General features: G+C 46.7%; 1 protein-coding gene across 4 annotated transcripts in view; it reads left to right on the top strand.

The window, feature by feature from the left end:
* Positions 1 to 24151, top strand: part of JARID2 (jumonji and AT-rich interaction domain containing 2) — a 285213-nt gene that overhangs the window by 227990 nt on the left and 33072 nt on the right. For all 4 annotated transcript variants that reach the window (XM_070405698.1, XM_070405696.1, XM_070405697.1 and 1 more), the window contains 2 exons: positions 208 to 384; positions 20543 to 20778. In XM_070405698.1, the coding sequence (XP_070261799.1) occupies positions 231 to 384; positions 20543 to 20778 (390 nt within the window). In that variant the 5' untranslated portion in view covers positions 208 to 230. The remainder of the gene's footprint in view (positions 1 to 207; positions 385 to 20542; positions 20779 to 24151) is intronic.

Genomic DNA, 24151 nt, shown 5'->3' with positions numbered 1-24151 from the left:
CTGTTGAAAGGACGCAGATGGAGGATATTTTCTGGAGGGTATTTGAAAAACAGATAAAAAAATGGCAGTAGAGAGGAATACTTTGTTTTGTCTGCTCAGTCATGAGGATTTAGGTGTGTAACTTAGTAGGTGTCTGTTCGTAGTGCTGCTTCTGAAAGGGTGAGCATCCAGGCCTGTGTTGATGAGCCTCTTTCTTAAACCTCCCAGGTTCTCCTGCGCTGCCCAACAGCATGGTATATTTCGGAAGCTCTCAGGACGAGGAGGACGTTGAGGAGGAAGATGATGAGACAGAAGACGTCAAGACAGCCACCAACAATGCTTCATCTTCATGCCAGTCAACCCCCAGGAAAGGAAAAACCCACAAGCACGTCCACAATGGGCACGGTAGGATTAGTGTGGATTTTGAGTTTTTAAAAAAGAAAAGAAAAAAAAAAAAGATAAAGTCCTGGCTGGTGTGGCTCAGTTGGTTGAATGCCCCGTGCACGAAAAAGTCACCAGTTGGATTCCTGGTCAGAGTATATGCCGGGGTTTCGGGCAATGTTTCTCTCCCTCTCACTTCCTCTCTCTCTCAAATCAATGAAAACATATATTTTAAAAAATAAAATCCAAAGCTTTGGGTGACAGAGCTGGAACAGAGGTCGTCTGTTAAGAAGATGAGATGATGACAGCTTGTCAGTGGTAAAGCTAGTTCTGTATACTTCTCTAAGTGTATGACACTCTAAGGGTGAAGAGATTAGTATTACGTGGTAGAGGCAAGTCTATTCTAGATAAGTAGATTTTCAAGATGAGAATAGATACTGTTATATTGTGGAGATGATGATAAATTCCCTAAGAGCTGCATATACTAGGAATCAGAAGAGATTCCATCTAATCAGGAGGGTTAAGAAGGTTTCATGAAGAAAGTTTTGTGATTAACTTACTGTGATTTCAGCAGATGGGGTTAGTTTAGAAAGGAAACCATTATTCAGCCTATGAAATCAGGTAAATGCAAATATATTATGAACTAGACTGATTTTTTTCCTAGAATGTTATAGAAGGAGTAGGATAAAAGGTTGGATCTCTGAGAGAGGAAACTATTTAAGTTGGCTTAAGTAGAAAGTGCCTAGTGATTTTTCAGCAGGGAAGTGACTTAATTGGAGATGTGTTGTGAAGAGATTAAGCTGGCATTGATTATGAGGATTAAGTAAAGGGAAGTGACCTGAAGAAAAGGAAACATATTGGAAGGCTGTAATTCTAGGCAATGACCTAGTGAGAGGTAACGAGGGGCTAAAAGTTGGTCATGGCAATAAAAATAACAGGGATATCAGTACAAAAATGAGGAGGCACAGATGGAAATATGGCCGGGTGGTGTTGAGAGGACTTGATAGAGAACTGAATTAGCATGGGGTGGGGGAAAGAAAGTAAGAAAAGCAGATTGAAGCAATGACAGTGGGGTAGGAGCTCTGATGGCTGTTTTCTCTGGAGCTCCTATCTGGAACTCTGCTAGACATTGTATTTCATGTAGGACTCAAGAGACCCTGTGAGGTAGGGAGCCTTGTGTACAATTGGTGGAAAGTTACTGCTACCATTAGTGATTGAAGGAAAGAAACGTTTCTCATTTTTTTCTACACTGTGCACAGTGCACCAGGTGTCTTTCTGGACTCAATGAGAAATAGAGGTCCGAGACAAGCATAGCTTAGACATGCTGGAAATCTGTCTGCCTCTCATTATTGTTGGGCTTCTCTACTTTGTCAATTTAATGATTGTTCATCTTTTCCACTTCTTGCTTATGCCTGTTTTTTTTAAATAGTCTATAAACATGGTAAAGATGAGACCCACGTCTTAAAGATTTAGAGTTTAGTTGGGGCAATGTGGTTAATAATCCCAGAGCATAAATAAAAAGTGGCGACTTATTTTTAACCTTTCAGGAAAAATTTTTGGTTGTGTTCAATATTTTTTTGTTTGTTTTTGATTTGAGGGAGAGAAAGAAACAATCGATTTGTTGTTCCACTTATTTATGCATTTGTTGGTTGTTTCTGTTTTTAAAAATATTTTTTAAAGAATAGTTTATTGATTTTCACAGAGAGGAAGGGAGAAGGAGAGAGAGAAACATTAATTGGAGAGAGCAACATCGATCTGCTGCCTCCTCCATGCCCCCTACTGGGGATCAAGCCAACAACCCGGGCATGTGACCTTGACCTTAAATCAAACAGGCAGCCTCCTGGTGCACAGGATGATGCCAGTTCTGACTTATATGTGCCCTAACTGGGAATCAAACCCTCAACCTTGGCATATGGGGACAATGCTCTAACCAACTGAGCTACCTGGCCAGGGTCAGGATAAAGTTTTTTATCTGCAGTATGGTCACCAAGAAATCTTGATAGTTGAAGGAGCTGTATACCTGATTTGGAATACACATACAGGTGTAGAGATGACCCGTGAAATTCCACATAAACTGGAATATTACCTAGTTGTGGAATGGTGGCACATTGACCACCAATTTGAGGGTCCACTTTGGGATAACTGGGAACCACAGGGTAGCGTTGAGAACATACGCCCTGCTAGTCAGGAGGAAGAATTCAGATATAGAGAATAGGGAGCTGCTGATGATTTTAGATGTGGCAATAAGGTGAAACAGATCAGGGTCAGAATGATTCCTCCAGCAGCAGGGTTTAGTCTGAAGAGAAAGGAGAGAAGACGAGAATTCAAGGATTCCAGCCAGGAAACAGCCCCTGAGAGGCTGGACTGGAGAACATACAGCAATGCAGAAGAGTGCAAGGGGCATTTTGAAGCAGAAATAGTCAGCTTTTCACAACTGTCTGAAGAGGCAGGGTTGAAGGTAATAGAACAGGAATTGGGAAGGGAGTTGATTTGGCGGGAGTTAAGAACTTTATTATCTGTTGAGCTTGGGGTGATGGTGAAAGACAGAAGAACTACAGAGAACAGATGGACTTTATTATTGTGGAGCTGCTGGTTGAAGCTGTCAGGATGGATGAGCTTCCTGAGATAGAATGAAGCAAGAGGGAGGCTTGTAGAGTTTTTTTTAAAAAGGAAATCTTGAGAAAGTATTTAATCTTGTAGTTTTACTTTTTTGGTTTAATATGAATCAAGAGTAGTAAATATGAACAAAACAGGAAGTTAGACTCCTATCTGTTAGTCTCTGTCCATGTAGTAGACATATATTTCATCAGTTTTGTGTGATGTTCCCTCATTCTCTGCCTGTGGTTGGGCTGGTGAATCCCCAGTCATGGTAATCAGGTGAAGCAGTCCCCTGTGTGCTATGCAGTTGCGGTTAGGTCCTCAGCTCCCTTTTTACAGATTATTTGAGCTGCTGGTTGACTAGACAATTTTCTCTTAGATTCAACTTCCAGTGTCAAAAATTACCATCTTTTGTGTGTGTGGATATTCTTTTCTTATCTTTTTACATGAGCTGCAGGTTTATGATGTAAAGTGGCAGTGAGTTTCTGCAAGCAAATCACAGGGAGTTACGTGAAGGTGGTGGGATGAGGGTGAAGGAACTGGCTGAATTCTCAACTAAGGCAGGAGGATAACAATTTTACATTGACCACTGTCATTGTCATAAATAGAGAACAAACATGGGCAGTGGTTCCCATGACAGCTAGAAGTTGTGGGTTTTGTTTGTTTGTTTTGCTTTGCTTTTGCTGAGTCCCATTCTTTGTAAATGTAGAGCAGAACTCCTTGAAATTCCTTGTTATGGTAACCACCCTATCTAATAAAAGAGTAATATGCAAATTAACTGTCACTCTGACACAAAGATGGCGGTGCCCATAGCCACAAGATGGCGGCACCCAGTCCTCTCAGCCCCGCTGGAGTCCTCCAGTCCTGGGGAGTGGCCGCTGAGAGCAGGGCCTGCTTGGTTGTTGTCCGTGGCGACTGGGGAGCGGGCCTAAGCCATCAGTAGGACATCCCCGAGGGTTCCTGGATTGGAGAGGGTGCAGGTCAGGCTGAGGGAACCCCCCCCCCTCCCCACCCCTTGCACGAATTTCGTGCACTGGGCCTCTAGTCTATATATATAAAAGGCTAAGAGGGAAAGTGTCCCCTTGGGAGTTCGACCCGGAGAATGGGAGTTCAATCGCTTGCTATGATGTGTGCTGACCACCAAGGGGAAGTGTGGAACATGGTGGGCATCGGCGACACGTTGCGACCTCTCGCCAGCTGCCTGAGGTCGGGGGTAATGGGGATGGAGGTGAGGTGAGAATGCAGGGTGTCTGCTGAGCTGGCTCTCACTCCCCCTGCTATCCAGGGCTCACACACCAGGGAAGCCCTCGTGCTCAGGTGTTGGGTGGCCATTATGAGCCCGGGCTGCAGCTGCCGAGACCACAGGGGCCGGTCTATGAGGCCAGCCAGGAGAGAGCGCACTACCCGCCTACCTTCTGTACAGCACTGCTGGGCGGCCCAGAGGCCCACTGAGTCCGGCCGCACTCACCGCATCTCCGTGTGGGGACTCGGGCACCGTGACTCAGGCGGAGGGGGGCGTGTGGGGGCCCAGGTACAGCCCAGGGCCCAGCGGTTAGATGGGACCTGCCTTTCCACACCAGACACTCGCGCTCGCATTTCAATCGCCGGCCAGGCCCAGGGACCGCACCCATGCATGAATTTCATGCACCGGGCCTCTAGTGAGTTATAAAACAGGATGTTTGTTTAAATGTGATGTATGATGACAGAATGAAACAGATAACTGCTAGAGAGGGTTCATTTGTGATGGGAAGTTCCCGGTGGAAGTACAGAAGGGGTTTACCTGGCATTAGACCAGTTCTTTCATCTTTAAAGAAAGCAGATAGATGGTAGATGATTTTGCATATGAAAAACATGTTAGACCCAGGCTTACCCAGGACTTGCTCTAGCCAACTTGTTTGTTCTGTCTGGGGTTCAGAAGAGGCTGCCTTCATGTTTAGAAAATTGAACCTTTCCTCAGTTTCTGAGAGCACCTGCTGAGCTTCAAGCTTGGTTAGACTTGCAAGGTGCTGATGCCTAATTGCCTAATGAACATGGGCTAGTGTCAGAGTGCACCCAAGTCGCGCACATGAGCAGTTGGACTTGCCACTGCCCAGAATGCAGTAGAAGGCCCAGAGTGAGATACTGGCTCTTATCCTGCATCTTGTGCTGCTTCTACTTCTCACTGCCATTCTCTTATTTGAGGGATTGCCTGATGAGCGTTGGCACCATTTTTGAGTTTTCTGCCTGTGAGGAAAGAAAAGGTGGGGCCCAGTTTGTGAATGAGATAAGGGCTGGGCTCTTCCTTTCTCTGCCATGCCTAATTTTCCAAAAAGTAAAACCTAGAGACCATCTCCATTTACTTTTGATTTCTGATCTAGGTAAAGAATGTACAAGTGTTAAAGTAGATTTTCTAACAAGAATAACCTGGATGAGGGCATAATAATTGTGTGGTGTCAAGCAGGGCCTCAGTATTGTTGACTCTTTTCACACAGGAAAGTGCAGAGCAAGCTGCTGTTGGTGTTTTGTGTTTCTCTTGGTGTTTTTCCTTACTTTGTATGCCAGGGGTGTTGAGTCATGTTAGAAAGTTTAACAACATCTGTATTCTCTCCCAGGAGGATCCCCCTCACTGAAATGTGGGGAAAGAAATGCAGAGTCTAGCTGCAGTGGCTCAGTGGTTGAGCGTCGAACTATGAACCAGGAGGTCATGGTTCAATTCCAGGTCAGGGCACATGCCCGGGTTGCGGTCTCAATCCCCAGTGGGGGCCATGCAGGAGGCAGCTAATGATTCTCTCTCATCATTGATGTTTCGATCTCTCTCTTCCACTCCCTTCCTCTCTGAAATCAATTTTATATATATATATCTCACAGAAAACAAAATATGGAAAACTTAACACTATTACTGGGCAGCTCTGGCTAGAAACCCTGATTGGGCCACATTTCTGGGAGAACAGTTTTATATAGGCTGTGTAAATCTGAAGACACTAGAAACCACAGTGCTGATTGTGTCTCACTTTATCTTGTTTGTCCCCAAAACTTGAAGCCTAGTGAAGCAGCAGGGGTTCCCTTGGGATCAGGAACCAGAAGCAAACACACTCCAGCTCACCCTGTTTCCTGCCATATCTCGTGGGCCTGTCTGGGACAGCACTTCACTTCCTTAAGTAGAAGCCTGATCCAGTAGTCTCCTGCAGGAGCCTGCTGTCCACAGGCAGATGCTGAATTTTGCAAACATTACATAGGACTCTGATGTTCTCATTTATAATCTACTGAACATCCTAATGGAAATGAACTTGTTTATTAAAATTCATAATCTAAAGTGACAAGGACAGCATCACCTGGCCTTTAAGCCTTGGGTTCACACTTAGATGTTACAGTAAGAAGGCCCCCAGCAACTTCTGTTTCAGCAGCTCTTCAAAGTTTCCAAAATACTCTTCATATACAGAATCTCAGGTGATCATAAGGACAGAGCTCTTTGGGGAGGTAATTATTATCTGGAACAAAACAACATGCAAAACAGTTTTGTAGTATTTATGTCAGAAGTTGGTATTTGAAATGGCTTAGTTTTTGCAAAGTTCTCATAATTGGTTATTTTTCCCAGTAGGATAAGTGTGGTAGAGCAGAGGAAATAATACATTTGTTTGGAATGAACTTGGCTTTGTGTTTTCCTCAGTGTTGTCACTGTGGTGAGGCGTTTGTCACCCTTTGCAGAAAGAACTCAGTGAAAGTTCATTGCTCACATTAGCCACGTATTGTATATTCTTCAAATGCTTTTCTGCACTTAGGAGAAATAGAAGTGGTGGCAGAGACCATTGTTCCTTTGTATGCTCATCCCATTGTGAACAGGGGCATTTCTCTGAAGACTCTTTAAACAACATGACATTAGATTCTCAGCTGGAATGATTTAATTGCTTTTGGATTCACATGGAGGCATGTTGTGTGAGGGGCAGAAAGCAATCATTTGGGCTGAGTTGACCACATTTATGCTCCGTGGTGGCCTCCAAGGTGCCCCTCTCTGGGTGGTGGAGGGGTGGCTGTACAGGACCAAGGTCCCACCTTAGCTGCCCAGTAAGATGCTCTCTAGCTGACAGATGCTTTCATGGAATATCCTCTTGCCTTTCTTTAACCTCTGGCAGCTCCTTTGTTTTGTTTTGTTTTGTTTTGTTGTTATTGTTTTCCTGTTGAGCTGAGTGACTATTTTAAACAGTTGGAATATGGGCTGGGAGTTTGTTTTTGAGAGTACAGTCCATGGAGAGTCAGGTTATAAAGTATTTGTTCCTAACCACCACCACTTTGCACACAGGCCATGCAGCATGGTGGTTGAGGGCATGGTGCTGGCTCTTATCATGGCTGCAACCTCGGGCAAGTTTTCTGTTTCTTAATTTTCTTACCTTTGAAGAAGAGATAATATGAGTCTTTTTCATAAGTTTTTGTGAGAGCTAAATGAGTTAACATATTCGAGAACAGTGCATGGCAGTTTGAAAGTGCCTTGTTGGCTATCATTGTCAACACCCACATGTGACTGAGAAGACCAGGGAGCCTACAACCTTGGAATTGATAAAAGGATTCTGGAAGGTTAGCATGTTTACATGCCTGGCACACAGTGAGGGCTGAGTGTGTAACCTTATTGACCTCACCAGAAGTGCGGTTTCAAGTGTGGTCCAAGGTCCCCAGTAACATGTCTCCATCCACATAACAGGCCTGTCCCGATTTCTTTTCACTTTCCTTAAGCATTTGTTCCACTAGTCCATGCAGTGTCTGTCTGTCTGTCTGTCTCTCTCTCTCTCTCTCTCTCTCTCTCTCTCTCTCTCTCACACACACACACACACACACACACACACACACACTGACACACTGACAGGCTAGGGTAGGCCATGTGCTTTGCTGGTGGAAAAGAAACTCCTGGCTCAGAATTGTCTTCATACGCAGGTGTCATTGAGCTAGTTATTCAGTATCTTTAAGCCTCAGTTTTCCGGTCTGTAAAATGTTGATAACACCAGTTTTTTCGGTTAGGGTTAGAGTTGGGGAGGAGGGAGAATAGGAAATGCCCATGGCATTTTATTTTGAGGTGATGAAAACGGTTTAATTTACAGGATGGTAATGGTTGGGCAGCTCTGTGAATATGCAGAAATCCATTGGGTGGTACACGTTAAGTGGGCATTATAGCTTATTGAAGACTAAAGGCCTAGTGCATGAAATTCGTGCGGGGGGGGGGGGTGGTCCCTCAGCCCAGCCTGCACCCTCTCCAATCCAGGACCCCTCGGACATCCCTCTCGCAATCCAGGACTGCTGGCTTTTAACCACTTGCTTGCCTACCTGCCTCATGCCCCTAACTGTTCCCTGCCAGCCTGATCACCCCTAACTTCCTCTGCCTGCTGGACTGATCGCACCCTAACTGCTCCCCGGACAGTCTGATCACCCCTAACTGCCCCCCGCCAGCCCGATCGTCCCTAGCTGCCCTCCCCTGCTGGTCTGATCACCCCTAACCGCGTCTGCCTTGGCCCCACCACTGTGGCTTTGTCTGGAAGACGTCTGGTCTAATTAGCATATTACCCTTTTATTAGTATAGAGTCTGTTAGGCCTGAGTGAGTGACAGACACAAAGAACAGTCCTGACCTGTGGGGAGTCCTGGTGAGTGGGGACTGGCTACTCCTGTGACTGGGCTCCTGCCCATGACTTTTTCTTTTAAAAAATATAATACCATGCAGTTGTGAAGAAATTAGCATCGTGTTAGATTCCTGGAACGTTTAATCAATTTTGTTGTCCATAGTTGGCTGGGATGTTTATATCATGACATTGTAAATTGAATTGCTGAGCTGTTCACCAGACTGCTCAGTATTTAATATTTTCAGCTAAATTCATCTGGCCTGCCTTAAGTGAAATCTTGAGTCATTTGGGAAGTTGTGTTGTTTCCCAAGACTAAAATGTGCAGGTGGAGTCATCTTTTTCCTGGCTGGAGGGTAGGAGGGACTTGTATGTGATAGATAGAATAGCGGATCCCTGATATTCATTTGGAGAACCTTGAAAATAGTCCTTATTTCAGGGCAAATATTTCTATATTTAGTTTTTTGGGTGTGTTTTTTTTTGTAAAATACTTTTATTTGGAAAATGACCAATTTTCCTTGTATAATTGGCCGTGCATATATGGGGTACCTTCCAGTTGAAAACATTTTTAAGGTGTCTGTCTCTGTGTGTGCTAAGAATGGTTAGAGTCCTTGTTCACCTCCAGAGGTGGGCCAGAATCATGCACTTCAGGTGTGGTTGGCCATCCCCTTGCATACAGGGTTTTAGGAAACCCCCATCTGCAGAACACTTTATTCACCTGTCCTTCCGGAGTTAATGCATGTCCTCCTCTGAGTAAAACCCCTAGTTCTATGCTCTTTGTCTTGTTTCTGAGAGCGACAGAGCATGAAATCCCTCTGCCCACTGCCTACAGTCCCCAAAGGCCATCTGCCCAGGTGTTCTCCCCCCTGGCACTTTGGAGAATGCTGCGAATGCCTTAGAGCCCCTTGATGTGGGCACCAGCTGTGGTGCTAGTCACCACCTATCAGTCTTGTCCTTTCCTCAGCTCCTTTGGGGGCCAAGTAGGCCAAGGAACCATTTTTCAATGACAAAAACCATTCATCCTGGTTTATGGTCTTTCTGTTGCCCTGACCTTTATATTCGCATAAAGGTCATATGCCCTTTTAAACTTTAGTATCAGAAGTTATTAGGAACAGATGAAAGAAACATGTTTAAATGGCAATTCTATCCAACTCTGGTAGTTATTTTTCATCGTTGCACGTATGTATTCACAATTTTATACCTGCAACCAAATTCTGATAAACAAAAAGCCATTCTATGACTTACAGAATATAAGTTCTGACATAGAAACGAAAATTCAATTTGCTTTGAAAATCTTTTGTAATGGATTTTTTTCTTGTTCTATGTATAGCCAAAGAGCTAGGATTTGACTCTGCAGAAATTCAGGAGGGGTTTCACAAATACCCCTTAAACCAGTAGAACAGGCATGTGGTGCTGGAGTCAGGGGTGCACTGAGTTGCTGTGGGTGTTGTCTCTTGCATTTCGGAGTGAGGTTGGTGCTGAGAATGGGTGAGCTGTGCTTCGAGATCTTAAGGGGGCTCCTGCTCCCTTAACTGTGCCCTGCTGCCTTCCTTGGTTTCACATGTGAATGCGGTCGTTGAGTTAGTGGAGCTGTTTTTGCCCACGGCAAACTGGGTTACAGCACTCACACAGGCTGCATGAAAAAACCCTTTGGAACTGCTGGCACAGGTTGGCAGACATTCCATTGTTTTCAGACAATAGTGACTCAAAATTGAACTGGCTCCAGGGAGCAAGTGCGGCTCTTGTACCGGTAACAAGGATTTAATGCCAGCCAATTGATGGAGTCTGTCTTCCCCACGCCGGACGCCTTGTAATGACATGAAGCTTACATTTAAATATCTGGCTTGAGATCAGAAACTTGGCGGGCTTCTCTTTTCCTTTCCGTAACATTTTCTTCATTATTTACAACTAGAGGCCCGATGCACGAAATTCGTGCACTCAGGTTGAGGGGGCCCTCAGCCCGGATTGCAAGACAGCGCAGGCCAGGCTGAGGGACCCCACCATTCCACGATTGGGGCCGGGGAGGGATGCGGGAGGTTGGCCATCTGGGGAGGGACCCCGGGAGAGCTCCAGGGTGTGTCCAGCCTATCTCGCTCAGTCCCTATCGGCTAGACCCCAGCAGCCAGCTAATCTACCGGTCAGAGCATCTGCCCCTGGTGGTCAGTGCATGTCATAGCGAGCGGTTGAGCGGCCTTAACATATCATTAGCATATTACACGTTGATTGGTTGAATGGCTGACTGGGCGACCAGACACTTAGCATATTAGGCTTTTATTATATAGGACTAGTGGCCCGGTGCAAGAAACTCATGCATGGGGAGGGGGAGGATTGTCCCTCAGCCCAGCCTGCACCCTCTCCAATCTGGGATCCCTCGTGGGATGTTTGACTGCCAGTTTAGGCCCAATCACAGGGATAGGGCCTAAACAGGCAGTCAGACATCCTTCTCAGAATCCAGGACCACTGGCTCTTAACTGGTTGTCTGCCTGCCTGATTGCCCCTAACCACTCTGCCTGCCAGCCTGCACGCCCCCAACTGCCCCCCACTGCCAGCCTGCTTGCCCCCAGCTGCCCTCCCCTCCTGGCCTAATTGCCCCTAACTGCCTGTGTCTCACCTCGGCCACCATGGCTTTGTCCAGAAGGAGGTCTGGAAGGTCTCCCGGTCTAATTAGCATATTACCCTTTTATTAGTATAGATCAGTGGTCAGCAAACTCATTAGTCAACAGAGCCAAATATCAACAGTACAACGATTGAAATTTCTTTTGAGAGCCAAATTTTTTAAACTTAAACTATATAGGTAGGTACATTGTTATTAACTTAATTAGGGTACTCCTAAGGCTTAGGAAGAGCCACACTCAAGGGGCCAAAGAACCGCATGTGGTTCTTGAGCCGAAGTTTGCTGACCATGGGTATAGATGATTCACTTTTTGTCCCTTTGATTTGCTTTGGGGGAGGGACTGGGAGCAGGTCTTATTTTATGTAATTTTGGGGTTAGTCCTGTCTTTTGGCCTTGTGTTCATTCTTTCCTTCTTGTCCTGTATCTCTGTGAGCAGACATCTCGGCCCAGCATTTAGTAATGACTCTCGTCCATGTTTCTCTGTCAAGCTGGTGAAGACTTCACCTGAGTCATCTCAGGATATCATATATCTTCTGTCAGACGCCAGGCAAAAGTCACCTAGTAACAGTCATTAGGATTGCCTCCTGGTGTTCAGATGAGGTAGCTTCATTAGCAACAATAAATAGCAAGATTGGGGTGCCTGGATGTGGGCAGGTAATGGAGACGGGCTGGCCTTCTCAGCTCTGTTTAAAGGGAATTACTGTTTTCAGAAGTGGGTCTTATCTCTGCCATTGCAGCAGGAGCTTTAAAAAAGATCAACCTTCTTATATTTGCATAACTCCTCTCTCTGAAGAACACAGAGCACCTTATGTACTTTATTTTAAATACTTAATAAATACTTCAGTGATTCCTGGAGGGCAGAGCAGGGGAGGCACTGGTTTGTGATTCAGGAAGTGGAGGCACAGCTGTGTTTGGTAATCTGGGAACTAGAGACCAAAACCAAGCTCTCCATGTCTCACTAAGAGGCTGTGTCTATAGTGAGGGTTTTAAAGACCTGTGACCAGCTTCATAGACGGCCTTACGGATCTCCCTAGGAGTCTCGGTGCATGCAGTCTGACTATGTGAGCTGAGCTTAATGGGACATCATTGAGTACGAACCTGGAGCTGTAAGTGTGAACTCCTCCTTGGAAGGTGTAGCTTTCTACTTACCATTCAGATGATCGCGGGATTGCAGGTAGATGTTTCTGAAGTAACTTCTCTTGCTCATTTTGTTTTCATCCCTTATTGGGAGCCAATCTCATCTTCTCAGGCATGAAATGACCTTAAATCAAAATACCATCCTTTGGATTTAAAGATTTTGCTTGCTGTGGTGTGAAAACACTTGTCTATAGGCAATTTAGCTTTCAGAGTATGCATCTACAAATCAATATATTTGTCTCTGTTCATTAATGTAGAGCTATTTGTATTTGTGTACATTTTAGTTTCCTAACACGGTTTACTGTGATAAATGCTTTTCCCCTCTCCCTTAAAGAAAGGAGTCCAATTATTCCTTTTAATTGGGGACAGTGTGCCTAGTTCTTCTATCCATCTAACTCTCTTGGTCTTCCTGTCTCTTATGGTCTGGGTTTAGTCCTTCCCTGGGAGAGTGAACACATTTTTTGTTTGTTTGTGTGTTTCCTCTTCTCTCCCCTTCTCAAGCATCTTACAAATGAAGACAAAAGATAATTACTTGGAGGGGTAAAACTGGCAGGTTCCCACGACACTTAAAATTAATGAGCTGTTGAGGACAAAATATACCTTTTCTCTGGCTCAGACCTCCCTCCCCCTTTCTTCCCATTTAACACATGATTTGACTTCTATAAAATAGCAAGATAAGATGGTTACAGAAAGTAGAGTCGTTTGAAAACTATCTCACTGTTTAAATTAAAATCAAAATTATTTTTATTCAGTTTTAAATTTTTGTATTTTTCTGTTTATCTGATCAAAATAGTCTTCAGTAGAATACAGTGCTGTGGTTCACAGAGCAGCCAGTTTTGTGTGTGAAGTTAATGGCACATGCCTTCCTGTCCCTTCTGGTTTCCCCTTCCTGTCTGTCATCAAGGTGCCCACAGCACCGTCTCTGATTTGCAGGCTTGGCTTCCGGAGCCTTGTCCTGCAGAGTTGATGCAGTGCTGGTGGTGGGCAAACTCCTCAAAGCATTAGAATAGAACCAGACTTGTGCATTTTGTTTCAGGTGCTGAAGAAGGATCTGGGTTTTTGTTTTTTCTCTCCCCCAGATCTCAGAAAGATATTACTGGCTAACCAATGCCACAGTGAATTCCCATGATGTCCCAGCTTGCAGCCAGCCTTGCCCTTTGTTCATTTGGGAAGATGTGATGTAGGACTGTAAGCACTGTTCTGTGCCTATGCCGTGCTACACGTCTGACCTTTGACACCCTTGGAAGCAGTGTGGTGATCCCAGCAAGCTGTCACTTAGCCAGTGCTGCTTCCTGCCCTGCTAACGCCCCTTCCTAGATGAGCATCTTCTCACGGACTCCTCAGAGCAACCCTGTGAGAGAGATAGTAGGTGGAGAAACTAAGGCTCAGGTAGGCAACCAGCCCAAGGCCAAATATTAGCAAATGATTTCTACAGATTCAGATATAGGAAGCTTTATCTCAGAGCCTGAGCATTGGGTATCTGGCAGGTATAGAAGCCTCTGGGAACCATAGTGTGGCCAACCTTGGGAAAGGTAATCCAATCCAGCAGTTCCAGGCTTTTTGGGACCCCCAGAAGGCTTTTATTTTTATTTTTTGACTTGATTTATTTTTCCTTTTTATTGAATTTATTGGGGTGACACTGATTAATACAATTATACAGGTTTCAGGTGCACAATTCCACAACACATCATATGTACACTGTATTGTGTGTTCACCATCCACAGTCATGTCTCCATCAATTACCATTTATCCCCTCTTCCACCTACCCTTACTCCCCTCTCCCTGGCAGGCCACTCCCACCCCCCAGCAAATGCTCTCACCCCCTAGTGATTGTGTCCATTGGTAATGCTTATATGCATGCATACAAGTCCAAAAGGCTTTTATTAATGTGGATTGTATTTATTGATACTTATTAAAATTATAACTGAGGACATTAAAAATATTTACTCATTTAAAAATAACACAAACCCATTTACACAGTGTATGAGGGTTACAATGTTAACACAATAACACAATGTTAACACAGATAACACAAATAACACTTTTATGAAAAGTAACTAGATTCTAAAACCAAGAAATTATAGTGAGGAGACTTGCATTGTGTTACATTTTTACAAGTCTCTTTAAATACCTGTCTGAGTAGAAGACGTTTAAGTAGATTCTTACCTACTTTTGCATTCAGTCTCACAGTATTCAGTTTTGGTTGACATATGTGAAGAAAATCAGTCTCAGACAGATAAATTTCTGGAAAGGAGAGGAGCCTTTGTAGATATTTTATTCTTTGACATCCCACCCATCCCACCCATACTCAACCAGTGCTGGTTTCTTTACGGTCAGTTGTTACAGGAACCTGAACCTGCATCAGTGGGCTTTTCATCAGGTTGCCTTCCACTTTGAATGGATCTCTTACTAATGCACGGTTTTGTTATGTCAGCTATTGATCATTTGAACATGATGGTTCACTGAGTTTGCACCTGTTCTAACTGTTGGCACCTTTCACGTGTGGGATTAAAGAGCCCCACAGCTCCACCCATCTCACCAGAAAGGCCTTAAGAGCTGGAGGCTGTCAGACTCATGGTGGTAGGTATAGGTTTTTCAAAATTGTAATTTTTTTTTTGCTTAAAATTGTGCATTCTGTCATTGGTAGCAATAATTATTAGTTATTTTCCTTGACAGTCTTTTACTTTATTCATTTTTTTAGTAAATGGCCAACAAATAACTATTTGTAGTTCTTTCACATAAAAAATAGCATGCCGTGAAAAAAGTAGCTAGCTTGCAACTTAAACAGTCTCGAAAGTGCTTTTTCCATGGAAACAATTTTCCTGTTTTGGTATGCAGAAGTGCTTTACCTGTAGTTCTCATCTTATCACACAAAGTATGTGTCCTCAAGGGTCAAGATTTAATACCATTAACACTCTGTACTGCTTTACCTCATCCTTACAGGACACTGGCTTTGTTGTTAACCTGCTGTGAAGAGGACTATAATTATTAAAATAGTTTGGGGCTACTGCACTGATCTGTATTACAGCATCGTTTTCCCCACCTTTTATTGTAAAAAAAAAAGTTTTACTGAGCTGTAATTCACATCATCATAAAATTTACCCATTTAAAGTATATAATTCAGGAGTTTTTAATATAGTCACAAAGTTGTGAAACCCTCACCATGATTAACTTTGAAACATTTTTTAGCACCTTCTCCCTCAAAAACCTTGTAAGTATCAGCAGTCACTCCCATTTTCCCCAAACCTACCAGTCCCTGGCAGCCACCAGTCTACTTTCTGTCTCTATTGGTCCATTCTGGCTATTAGATATGAATCTAATCACGTGATATGTGGCCTTTGTCATTGGTTCTTTCACTTACTGTAGTGACTCTAAAATTGGTCCGTGCCGTGGCATGTATCATACTTGACTCCTTTTAATGGATGGCCTAGAGGACCGGTGCACAAAATTCATGCATGGGGTGGGGTATGTGTGTCCCTCAGCCCAGCCTGCCCCCCCTTTCCAATCTGGGACCCCTCGATGGATGTCCGACTGCCCATTTAGGCCCGATCCCAGTCGGACATCCCTGTCACAATCCAGGACTACTGGCTTCTAACTGCTTGCCTGCTTGCCTGCCTGATTGCCCCTAACTGCTTCTGCCTGCCAGCCTGATCGACACCTACCTCTCCCCTGCCAGCCTGATCTACTCCTAACTGCTCCCCTGCTGGCCCAATTGCCCTTAACTGCCCTCCCCTGCTGGCCTGATCACCCCTAACTGCCTTCCCCAGCTGGCCTGGTCACCCCTAACTGTCCTCTCTTGCAGGCCTGGTCCCCCCCAACTGCCCTCCCCTGCTGGCCCAGTCACCCCTAACTGCCCTCCTCTGCCAGCCTGGTCACCCCTAACTGCCCTCCCTTGCCAGCCTGGTTGCCCCTAACTGCCCTCCCCTGCAGGCCTCCCCCCCCCCCCCAACTTCCCTCCCCTGCAGGCCTGGTCACCCCTAACTGCCCTCCCCTGCTGGCCTGATTCCCCACAACTTCCCTCCCCTGCCTGCCATCTTGTGGTGGCCATCCTGTGTGTTGGAGTGATGGTCAATTTGCATATCACTCTTTTATTAGATAGAATAATATCCCATTTGTTTCTCTAAGTACCAGATTCATCCATCCTTTGGGACTCCCCAGCCTGTTTTCCAGTGTGGTCCCATTATTTTACATTCCCACCAGCAGTGTATGAGGGTTACAATTTCTCCACATCCTCATCATTCATCTTTCTGAGCATAGCCATCCTAGTGGGTGTGGAGTGGAATCTCATGCACTTTTTAATTGGTTTGAGGGAGGGAGAAACATCGATTTGTTGTTCCACTTATTTATGCACTAATTGGTTGATTCTTGCATGTGTCCTGACCAAGGATTGAACCCACAACCTTGCGTATGAGGACGACACTCACCAAGTGAACTACCTGGCCAGGGTTCTCGTGTGCTTTTGATTTGCGTTTCTCTGACAGCTAATCCACCTTTAGCCATCACCATCATTGAAATTATCAACACGGTGACAGAGGCAAATATGTTGTAGGATAATTATGAAAACAGTTTTGACCTAGGGGGTCTCCTGAAAGGGACTCTGGGATCCCCCAAGATATAAGCCACTCATTAATCTGGTAGAGATGTGGGGTGTTTTTAACATTGCATTTTTTTTCTTGCTTGGGCAGGGCATGAGCAGTGCCATGCCTCTTTCTCCCATGGAATGGATATTGGGAGGCAACGGGCGGCAGCTGTGTTCCCTGAGGAGGTGGTGAAGGGCCTGCTCAGTCCAGCCATCTGTCTGTGTTGAAGCCCTTCTTTATGCTGTATCTGTAGGGAGGGCAGGGCAGGAAGAGAGCCTGCCCCAATCTGATGATGTAGTAACCTAAGACAGTCCTTTAAATACCCAGTAATAATTTCCCCCAAATGTTAAGTGTCTGCCAGGCCCCAGACATTATGCTAGGGGCTCCCCATACAGTGGCACTTGTCATCCCAGGCCACAAATGAGAAAACCGAGGGCGTAAATAACTTGCCCAGTTGTTAAACAGCAGGGCTGGGGATTTAACTGCTCATACAGTGTCATGAAACGTTAACAAACCCATAGAAATTTTATTTTTTTTAAAATAAAGTAAGTCATTATGGAGCTGGCACTTCTTTCATAGCAGGCTGCACTCTTTTTTAAAAAAATCTTTATTGTTGAAAATATTACTTATGTCCCCTCCCCCTTTTTCCCCATTAGCCCCCCTCCAGCCCGCTCCCACTCCCTGTCCCAGGCTTTCACCACCTAATTGTCCGTGTCCATGGGTTATGCATATATGCATACAGGTCTTTGGTTGAGTACCTCCCACCCACCCATCTCTCCCACCTTCCCTCTGAGATTTCACACTCTGTTCCATGCTTCCATGTCTCTGGATCCACTCCATTCATCACTTTATTTTGTTACTTAGGCTCCACATATGAGTGAGATTATGTGATACTTGTCTTTCTCTGACTGACTTACTTCACTTAGCATGATACTCTCCAGGTCCCTCCATGCTGTCTCAAAGGGTAAGAGATTCTTTTTTACTGCTGCATAGTATTCCGTGGTATAGATGTACCACAGCTTTTTTATCCACTCATCTACTGATGGGCACCTGGGCTGTTTCCAGATCTTAGCTATTATGGATTGTGCTGCTATGAACATAGGGGTACATACCTTCTTTCTGATTGGTGTTTCGGGTTTCTTAGGGTATATTCCTAGAAGTGGGATCACTGGGTCAAATGGCAGTTTCATATTTAATTTTTTGAGGAAACTCCATACTGTTTTACATAGTGGCTGCACCAGTCTGCATTCCCACCAGCAGTGAACTAGGGTTCCCTTTTCTCCACATCCTCGCCAGCACTTGTCATTTGTTGATTTGTTGATGGTAGCCATTCTGACAGGTGTGGGGTGATACCTCATTGTCGTTTTAATTTGCATCTCCCTGATGAACAGTAACTTTGATTATTTTTTCATATGTGTTTTGGCAGGCTGCACCTTGATGCATACCCCAGTGGCAGTAACAAAGCACAGAAAAGTATGGAATATTTGAGATTAAAAAACAACTTCTTGTGCCATGTTCCAATAAAGGAGCTGTGCTCACTACTGTAGAAAATTGGTGAACAGTCAAGAATTGCCTAGATTCATGTTCTTTGGCTTTAATCACATTGAAGTATGACTTCTTACAGATGTTGCCTTTAATTTGTCTTGAAAGCAAGCACAGATGCTGCCAGCTTGGGTATGACTGATGCTCTCTGACAGTGGGCAGTTACTTGCACTTAGGATAAATGCCAGCCATTAAAGCTTCCATTTTGTCTGTCACTGAGAGCATCCCGCAGAACCTCATACCACCCGGTTTACAGACCATGTTTGATGTGGCATGGTCTTTACTTCAGCGCTGAGCGTCTAGTTAGAATTTGCAATCACTGGGGCCTGGCTCACATGCCCAGATGTGGGAATGTAAATCTCCATGGTGTGCCGTATACAGAGTAATGACAACTGGACTACAGAAGTAAGTCTAGCCAATTGAGTCCAAAAACAATTAGGAGGAGACTTGGAGGACTATTTCACCATTTGAAAATACGGAAGGGCTTTCTAGGCATAAAGGCAAAGAAAGAAACTTTAAAAAGCGGGCTAGCAGATTTAGCACAAGATCTGGAAAACCAAATGACAAATCAGAGGATGATATTTGCAAACTATAAGGCATACATGTAATTTGAAGGACACTTAAAATGGAGATGAACGGTGAAGGAGTGTGTGAGGAAGGAAGTGTGGGTGCAGGTTGGGGAGAGCCGCAGAGGAGCAGTGGTATGTATGAGCTCCTCGAGGGCAGGCAGGACCCGCGCCTTGGACCTCTGCTTCTTCCAGCTGCAGGAAAGGTTTCTCCTTAAAGCTGCCCAGTCAGGTGGTCAGGTAGCGAGTTCTACCTGGAGGAGGGGGAGACACCTTTCACTGGGAGCCTTCTAAAAGTGACAGCTAGCCCTAGCTGGATAGAGTCTGAGGACTGAAGGGTTCTGGGTTCAATTTCAGTCAAGGGCACATGCCCGGGTTGCAGGCTTGATCCCCAGTAGCGGGTATACGGGAGACAGCCTAGCCATGATTCTCTCTCATCATTGATGTTTCTCTCTCTCTCTCCCTCTCCCTTCCTCTCTGAAATCAATAAAATATATTTCTAAATAAATAAATAAATAAATGTGACAGCTAAAGGGGCTTCCTGTCGCTACCCAGCATGCCTCTGTCTGGAACGCTCGTGGGGCAGAGCAGTTGAGGCACAGGTTGGCCTTCTTCCTCCGCCTGCTGGGATGGTGTGAGGGGAGGAGACCTATGGGTTGATTGCTGTAGAGTGGCCGGACCTGGTGAGTGCATGTCCTGGCTGCACAGCAGAGAAAAGGACAGAAGCATCCTCGGAGGGGACTGTGGAAACTCTGAGCATAGCTGGTCCCTTTGACCTCCATAGTGGGTGGGATCCAGTGTGCACATTGGGCACTGACTGAGAGCCGCTGGGGAGTCAGAGCGGGGAGTGGCTATGTGCTAGTGACAGACAGCATGGCCTGGGCCAGGCACTCATCCTCCCCATGCCTGCGGGCTTCATCCATCAAACGGGCACAATCAGAATGTCCTTGGCCGAGTGCACTCACAGCGTTAGCAGTGTTTCCTGGCTCATGGGAAGCAGGTGTGGGTGTTAGGACCCCTGGAACAGAAGGGGGCCTGGCTTCCCGCTACTGGGCCCCGCTCCCTCCTCCGTGGTCAGGTCAAGCAGCTGCATCCCTGACCTGATGGGTCAGGTCAAGCAGCCGCATCCCTGACACATTCGATGGCAGGTCCTCAGCCTCACTTTGCATAACTAAATCTGAGAATGTGTTATCTTATGCCAGATGCCTTGTACTTTTACACACAACATGCTCCTGTTCTTGGAACGCGGCTGCGTTAGCTTCTTCATTTTAATTTTTCTTTGTGTATAAGGCATGATGTTGATATTCTGAGGGCTTTTTTAAAAATGAGGTTTTTAATTATTTCAACCAAAACATTTCTTAAGATAGGCTTATCATTTTTCAGTGTGCCTCTGCGTTCTGGTGCTTGTGTGCTTTGGCTGGGGGCTTGGAATGGGGGCTGCTTTAGGTAGCGTGGTAGGACTTGATGTACGGAAAGTTCCCTCTTTCACTCTTTCTGACGCCAGGAAGTTTAGGTTCCCTGGCACTATGCTCAGGTTGTGACTTTATTCTTCCATTCTTTCTTCCTAGTTTTCAACGGTTCCAGCAGGTCATCACGGGAGAAAGAACCTGTTCAAAAACACAAGAGCAAGGAGGCCACTCCCGGCAAGGAGAAGCACAGTGATCACCGGGCCGACAGCCGGAGGGAGCAGGCTCCAGCCAACCAACCCCCCACGGCCCCCGCCTCGGGCTCCTCGGCCAAGGGGCCCACTGCTAACCACCACCACCCCCCTCTGCATCGGTCGGCTCAGGACTTACGGAAACAGGTAAAGCCCAGCCCTGCCACGCAGGTGACCGTAGTGTGTGGCCCAGAGGGTGCCTGCCAGATGCCACCACCCCATGCCTCCTAGTTAACTGCAGGGAAGATGTGAGTAGTAAATCTTTCAAAGACCCAGAAAGCACAACGGTGATGCTCACCGGTGAGGGAGGGAGGGCTGTGGCGCTCACACCTTTTGTGAAGGTCGGTCCCATGGGGCTAGTGGTGGACTCACATCCACCCCAGTGGGTGCTGCTGTCGCCGGTGCCACCGTCTGTTGACTCTCGTGTGTTGGGATGGGTTGGAAAGGGAACCCCGCTGAGCCAGCCTACTTGGAGTCCTGGGGGACCATTACTGGTTAGGCCGAGAGTGGATGAGTGACAACCGGAAGCAGGCCTGCAGGCCACCTGCACTGTGCTGGATTGCTTATCTGTTCATCTTTACGTGACAAGTCAGCATCTCTCTGACCAGAGCAGTGGTCCACGGACCACCGGTTGGTGACCGCTGGACCAGAGGACGTGTGTGGGCTCCTGTGCCGGGAGCTGTGTGTCTGTGATAGGGGGTGGGTGAGTGGGGGTCTGTGACAGGGGGTAGGTGAGTGGGTCTGTGATAGGGGGTGAGTGAGTGGGGGTCTGTGATAGGGGTGGGTGAGTGGGGGTCTGTGACAAGGGGTAGGTGAGTGGGGGTCTGTGATAGGGGGTGAGTGAGTGGGGGTCTGTGATAGGGGGTGAGTGAGTGGGGGTCTGTGATAGGGGGTAGGTGAGTGGGGGTCTGTGATAGGGGGTAGGTGAGTGGGGGTCTGTGATAGGGGGTGAGTGAATGGGGGTCTCTGATAGGGGGTGAGTGAGTGGGGGTCTGTGATAGGAGGTGGGTGAGTGGGGGTCTGTGATAGGGGGTGAGTGAGTGGGGGTCTGTGATAGGGGGTGGGTGAGTGGGGGTCTGTGATAGGGGGTAGGTGAGTGGGGGTCTGTGATAGGGGGTGAGTGAATGGGGGTCTCTGATAGGGGGTGAGTGAGTGGGGGTCTGTGATAGGAGGTGGGTGAGTGGGGGTCTGTGATAGGGGGTGAGTGAGTGGGGGTCTGTGATAGGGGGTGGGTGAGTGGGGGTCTGTGATAGGGGGTGAGTGAGTGGGGGTCTGTGATAGGGGGTAGGTGAGTGGGGGTCTGTGATAGGGGGTGAGTGAGTGGGGGTCTGTGATAGGGGGTGGGTGAGTGGGGGTCTGTGATAGGGGGTGGGTGAGTGGGGGTCTGTGACAGGGGGTGGGTGAGTGGGGGTCTGTGACAGGGGGTGAGTGAGTGGGGGTCTGTGACAGGGGGTGGGTGAGTGGGGGTCTGTGACAGGGGGTGGGTGAGTGGGGGTCTGTGACAGGGGGTGAGTGAGTGGGGGTCTGTGACAGGTGGTGAGTGAGTGGGGGTCTGTGACGGGGTGAGTGAGTGGGGGTCTGTGACAGGGGGTGGGTGAGTGGGGGTCTGTGATAGGGGGTGGGTGAGTGGCGGTCTGTGACAGGGGGTGGGTGAGTGGGGGTCTGTGATAGGGGGTGGGTGAGTGGGGGTCTGTGACAGGGGGTGAGTGAGTGGGGGTCTGTGATAGGGGGTGGGTGAGTGGGGGTCTGGGATAGGGGTGAGTGAGTGGGGGTCTGTGACAGGGGGTGAGTGAGTGGGGGTCTGTGACAGGGGGTGAGTGAGTGGGGGTCTGTGATAGGGGTGGGTGAGTGGGGGTCTGTGACAGGGGGTGGGGCGAGTGGGGGCGTGGATTCCGCTGAGCACATTTCAGTCCTGCCTGAGGCCCCTTGGAGGGCACTGCTCTCCTGCTCCCACTGCCCCCATTTCTGTCAGATCAGAAAACACAAGTCCTGGTGGAGAAAATCTAAAGAATGGCCTCAGGCCTCAGCCATTGTTGCTGTCACCATACTCATGTCCTTAGACAGTGATCTCTCAGCACCCTGGGAGGGAGGTAGTGGGGACAAAGGCAGGTGCCCAGAGGCAGTGGGTGAAGGGCTGACTGGCCCATGCAGGTAGCATCTCTGACCCCTCTGCTCCTGTCCTCACTGTTTGAAAGTCAGGAGCCCTGGGGATCAGAGATGAGCCTGCCCTGAGAATTTTATCACACAGTTAAATTTTCCCCTAGAATAGACGGGAGACTGTATCTTTAGAGATTGGTTCAGGGCAAGGTTTGGGTGTGCAGAGGAGATTCCTTGGCTGGCAGCAGTATTCCAGAATGGCTGAAACAGGGTCACTGTGGTGGTGTTATTCTTTACGTGTGGTCTTTCCTCATTCTTGAAGACATATTTCTCTCTTATGTGACTAAATTCATAATATACTTAGGAGTGTGTGTACATACACGTTATTAGTATTAACCTATAGCTTAAATATCATTCAGCTCTTCAGTTGGTGGGATGGACAAGGCATGCATCCTCACGGATGTTTCCATAGCCCTCAGCTGTCCACTTCATCTTTTACAGTGTTACCTTGAGATTAAGCAAGTGTTTTTAACATATTTTAAACATTCTTCTTGTTGTCTTAGAACGACTGCGCATGATTGTGGAATCGGCCCGCCCAGGTTCTGGGGGCCCTATTTTCAGGATTGAGCAGCACAAAGAATAGGGCACACCATACCCTTGGTTTTTGAGTTGTTGAAGATTTATCTCCATTTAATTTCCAAAATTGAGGGTCTGATAGGCACTTGTGCGGAACTCTCCCACAGATGTTTTGCTTATGAAAAAGAACAATTAAAAAGGGACCTAGAGAAGTTGAGGGCCCATGTGGGGCAGGAATGAAGGCTTGTAAAGGATGGATACGTGACTTTATATTCCCATGGAATCATAAATACACGCATTTTCTCTTTCACTTTTGTGTATGAGGCTGGATGGAGTAAACCTCTGGTGTAGTTAACTTCCCTTTGCTACCAAACAAGGAAGTTGCACCAATGGAGGTAAGATTTGAGGGGAGCAGAGGTACCCCTTGCCCTGGGATCACCCTATCCCGTGCTCCGTGGAATGCATGGGTGGCCTGTTCCACAGGCAGTGCAGAGCTGGAGGAGAGATCTGGGGGCTCCTTACAGAGCAGACTCCTGCCACCTGCGTTAGTGTGGGAGCCTGGCTTGCTTTGTTGTCAGAGTCTTTGCAGGTAGGTTGTAACCGCGCAGGTGTTCGGGGGTTTCCTCCCAATGTCCCTTCCCCTCTCCTGCTCCCTCCTGACTGCGCTCACCCCCCAATCTACCCAGATGGGATGGTCCAGGGCTCCCAATTCTAGTTTGGCTTTGACCATGATCTTCTCTAAGTGGTGATATTTAGCTTTTCTGGGCCCTATTGTTCATTGGAGCCAATCATGCCTACTCTCATAGGGATATTCTGAGAAATGAAAGTATAATTTTGAAACCATCAG

The sequence above is a fragment of the Myotis yumanensis genome, unplaced genomic scaffold, assembly GCF_028538775.1.
Source record: "Myotis yumanensis isolate MYYU_CA2020_CCGP unplaced genomic scaffold, mMyoYum1.0.hap1 SCAF_2, whole genome shotgun sequence".
Taxonomy (NCBI): Eukaryota; Metazoa; Chordata; class Mammalia; order Chiroptera; family Vespertilionidae; genus Myotis; species Myotis yumanensis.
This window is presented reverse-complemented; position numbering and strand designations above follow the sequence as displayed.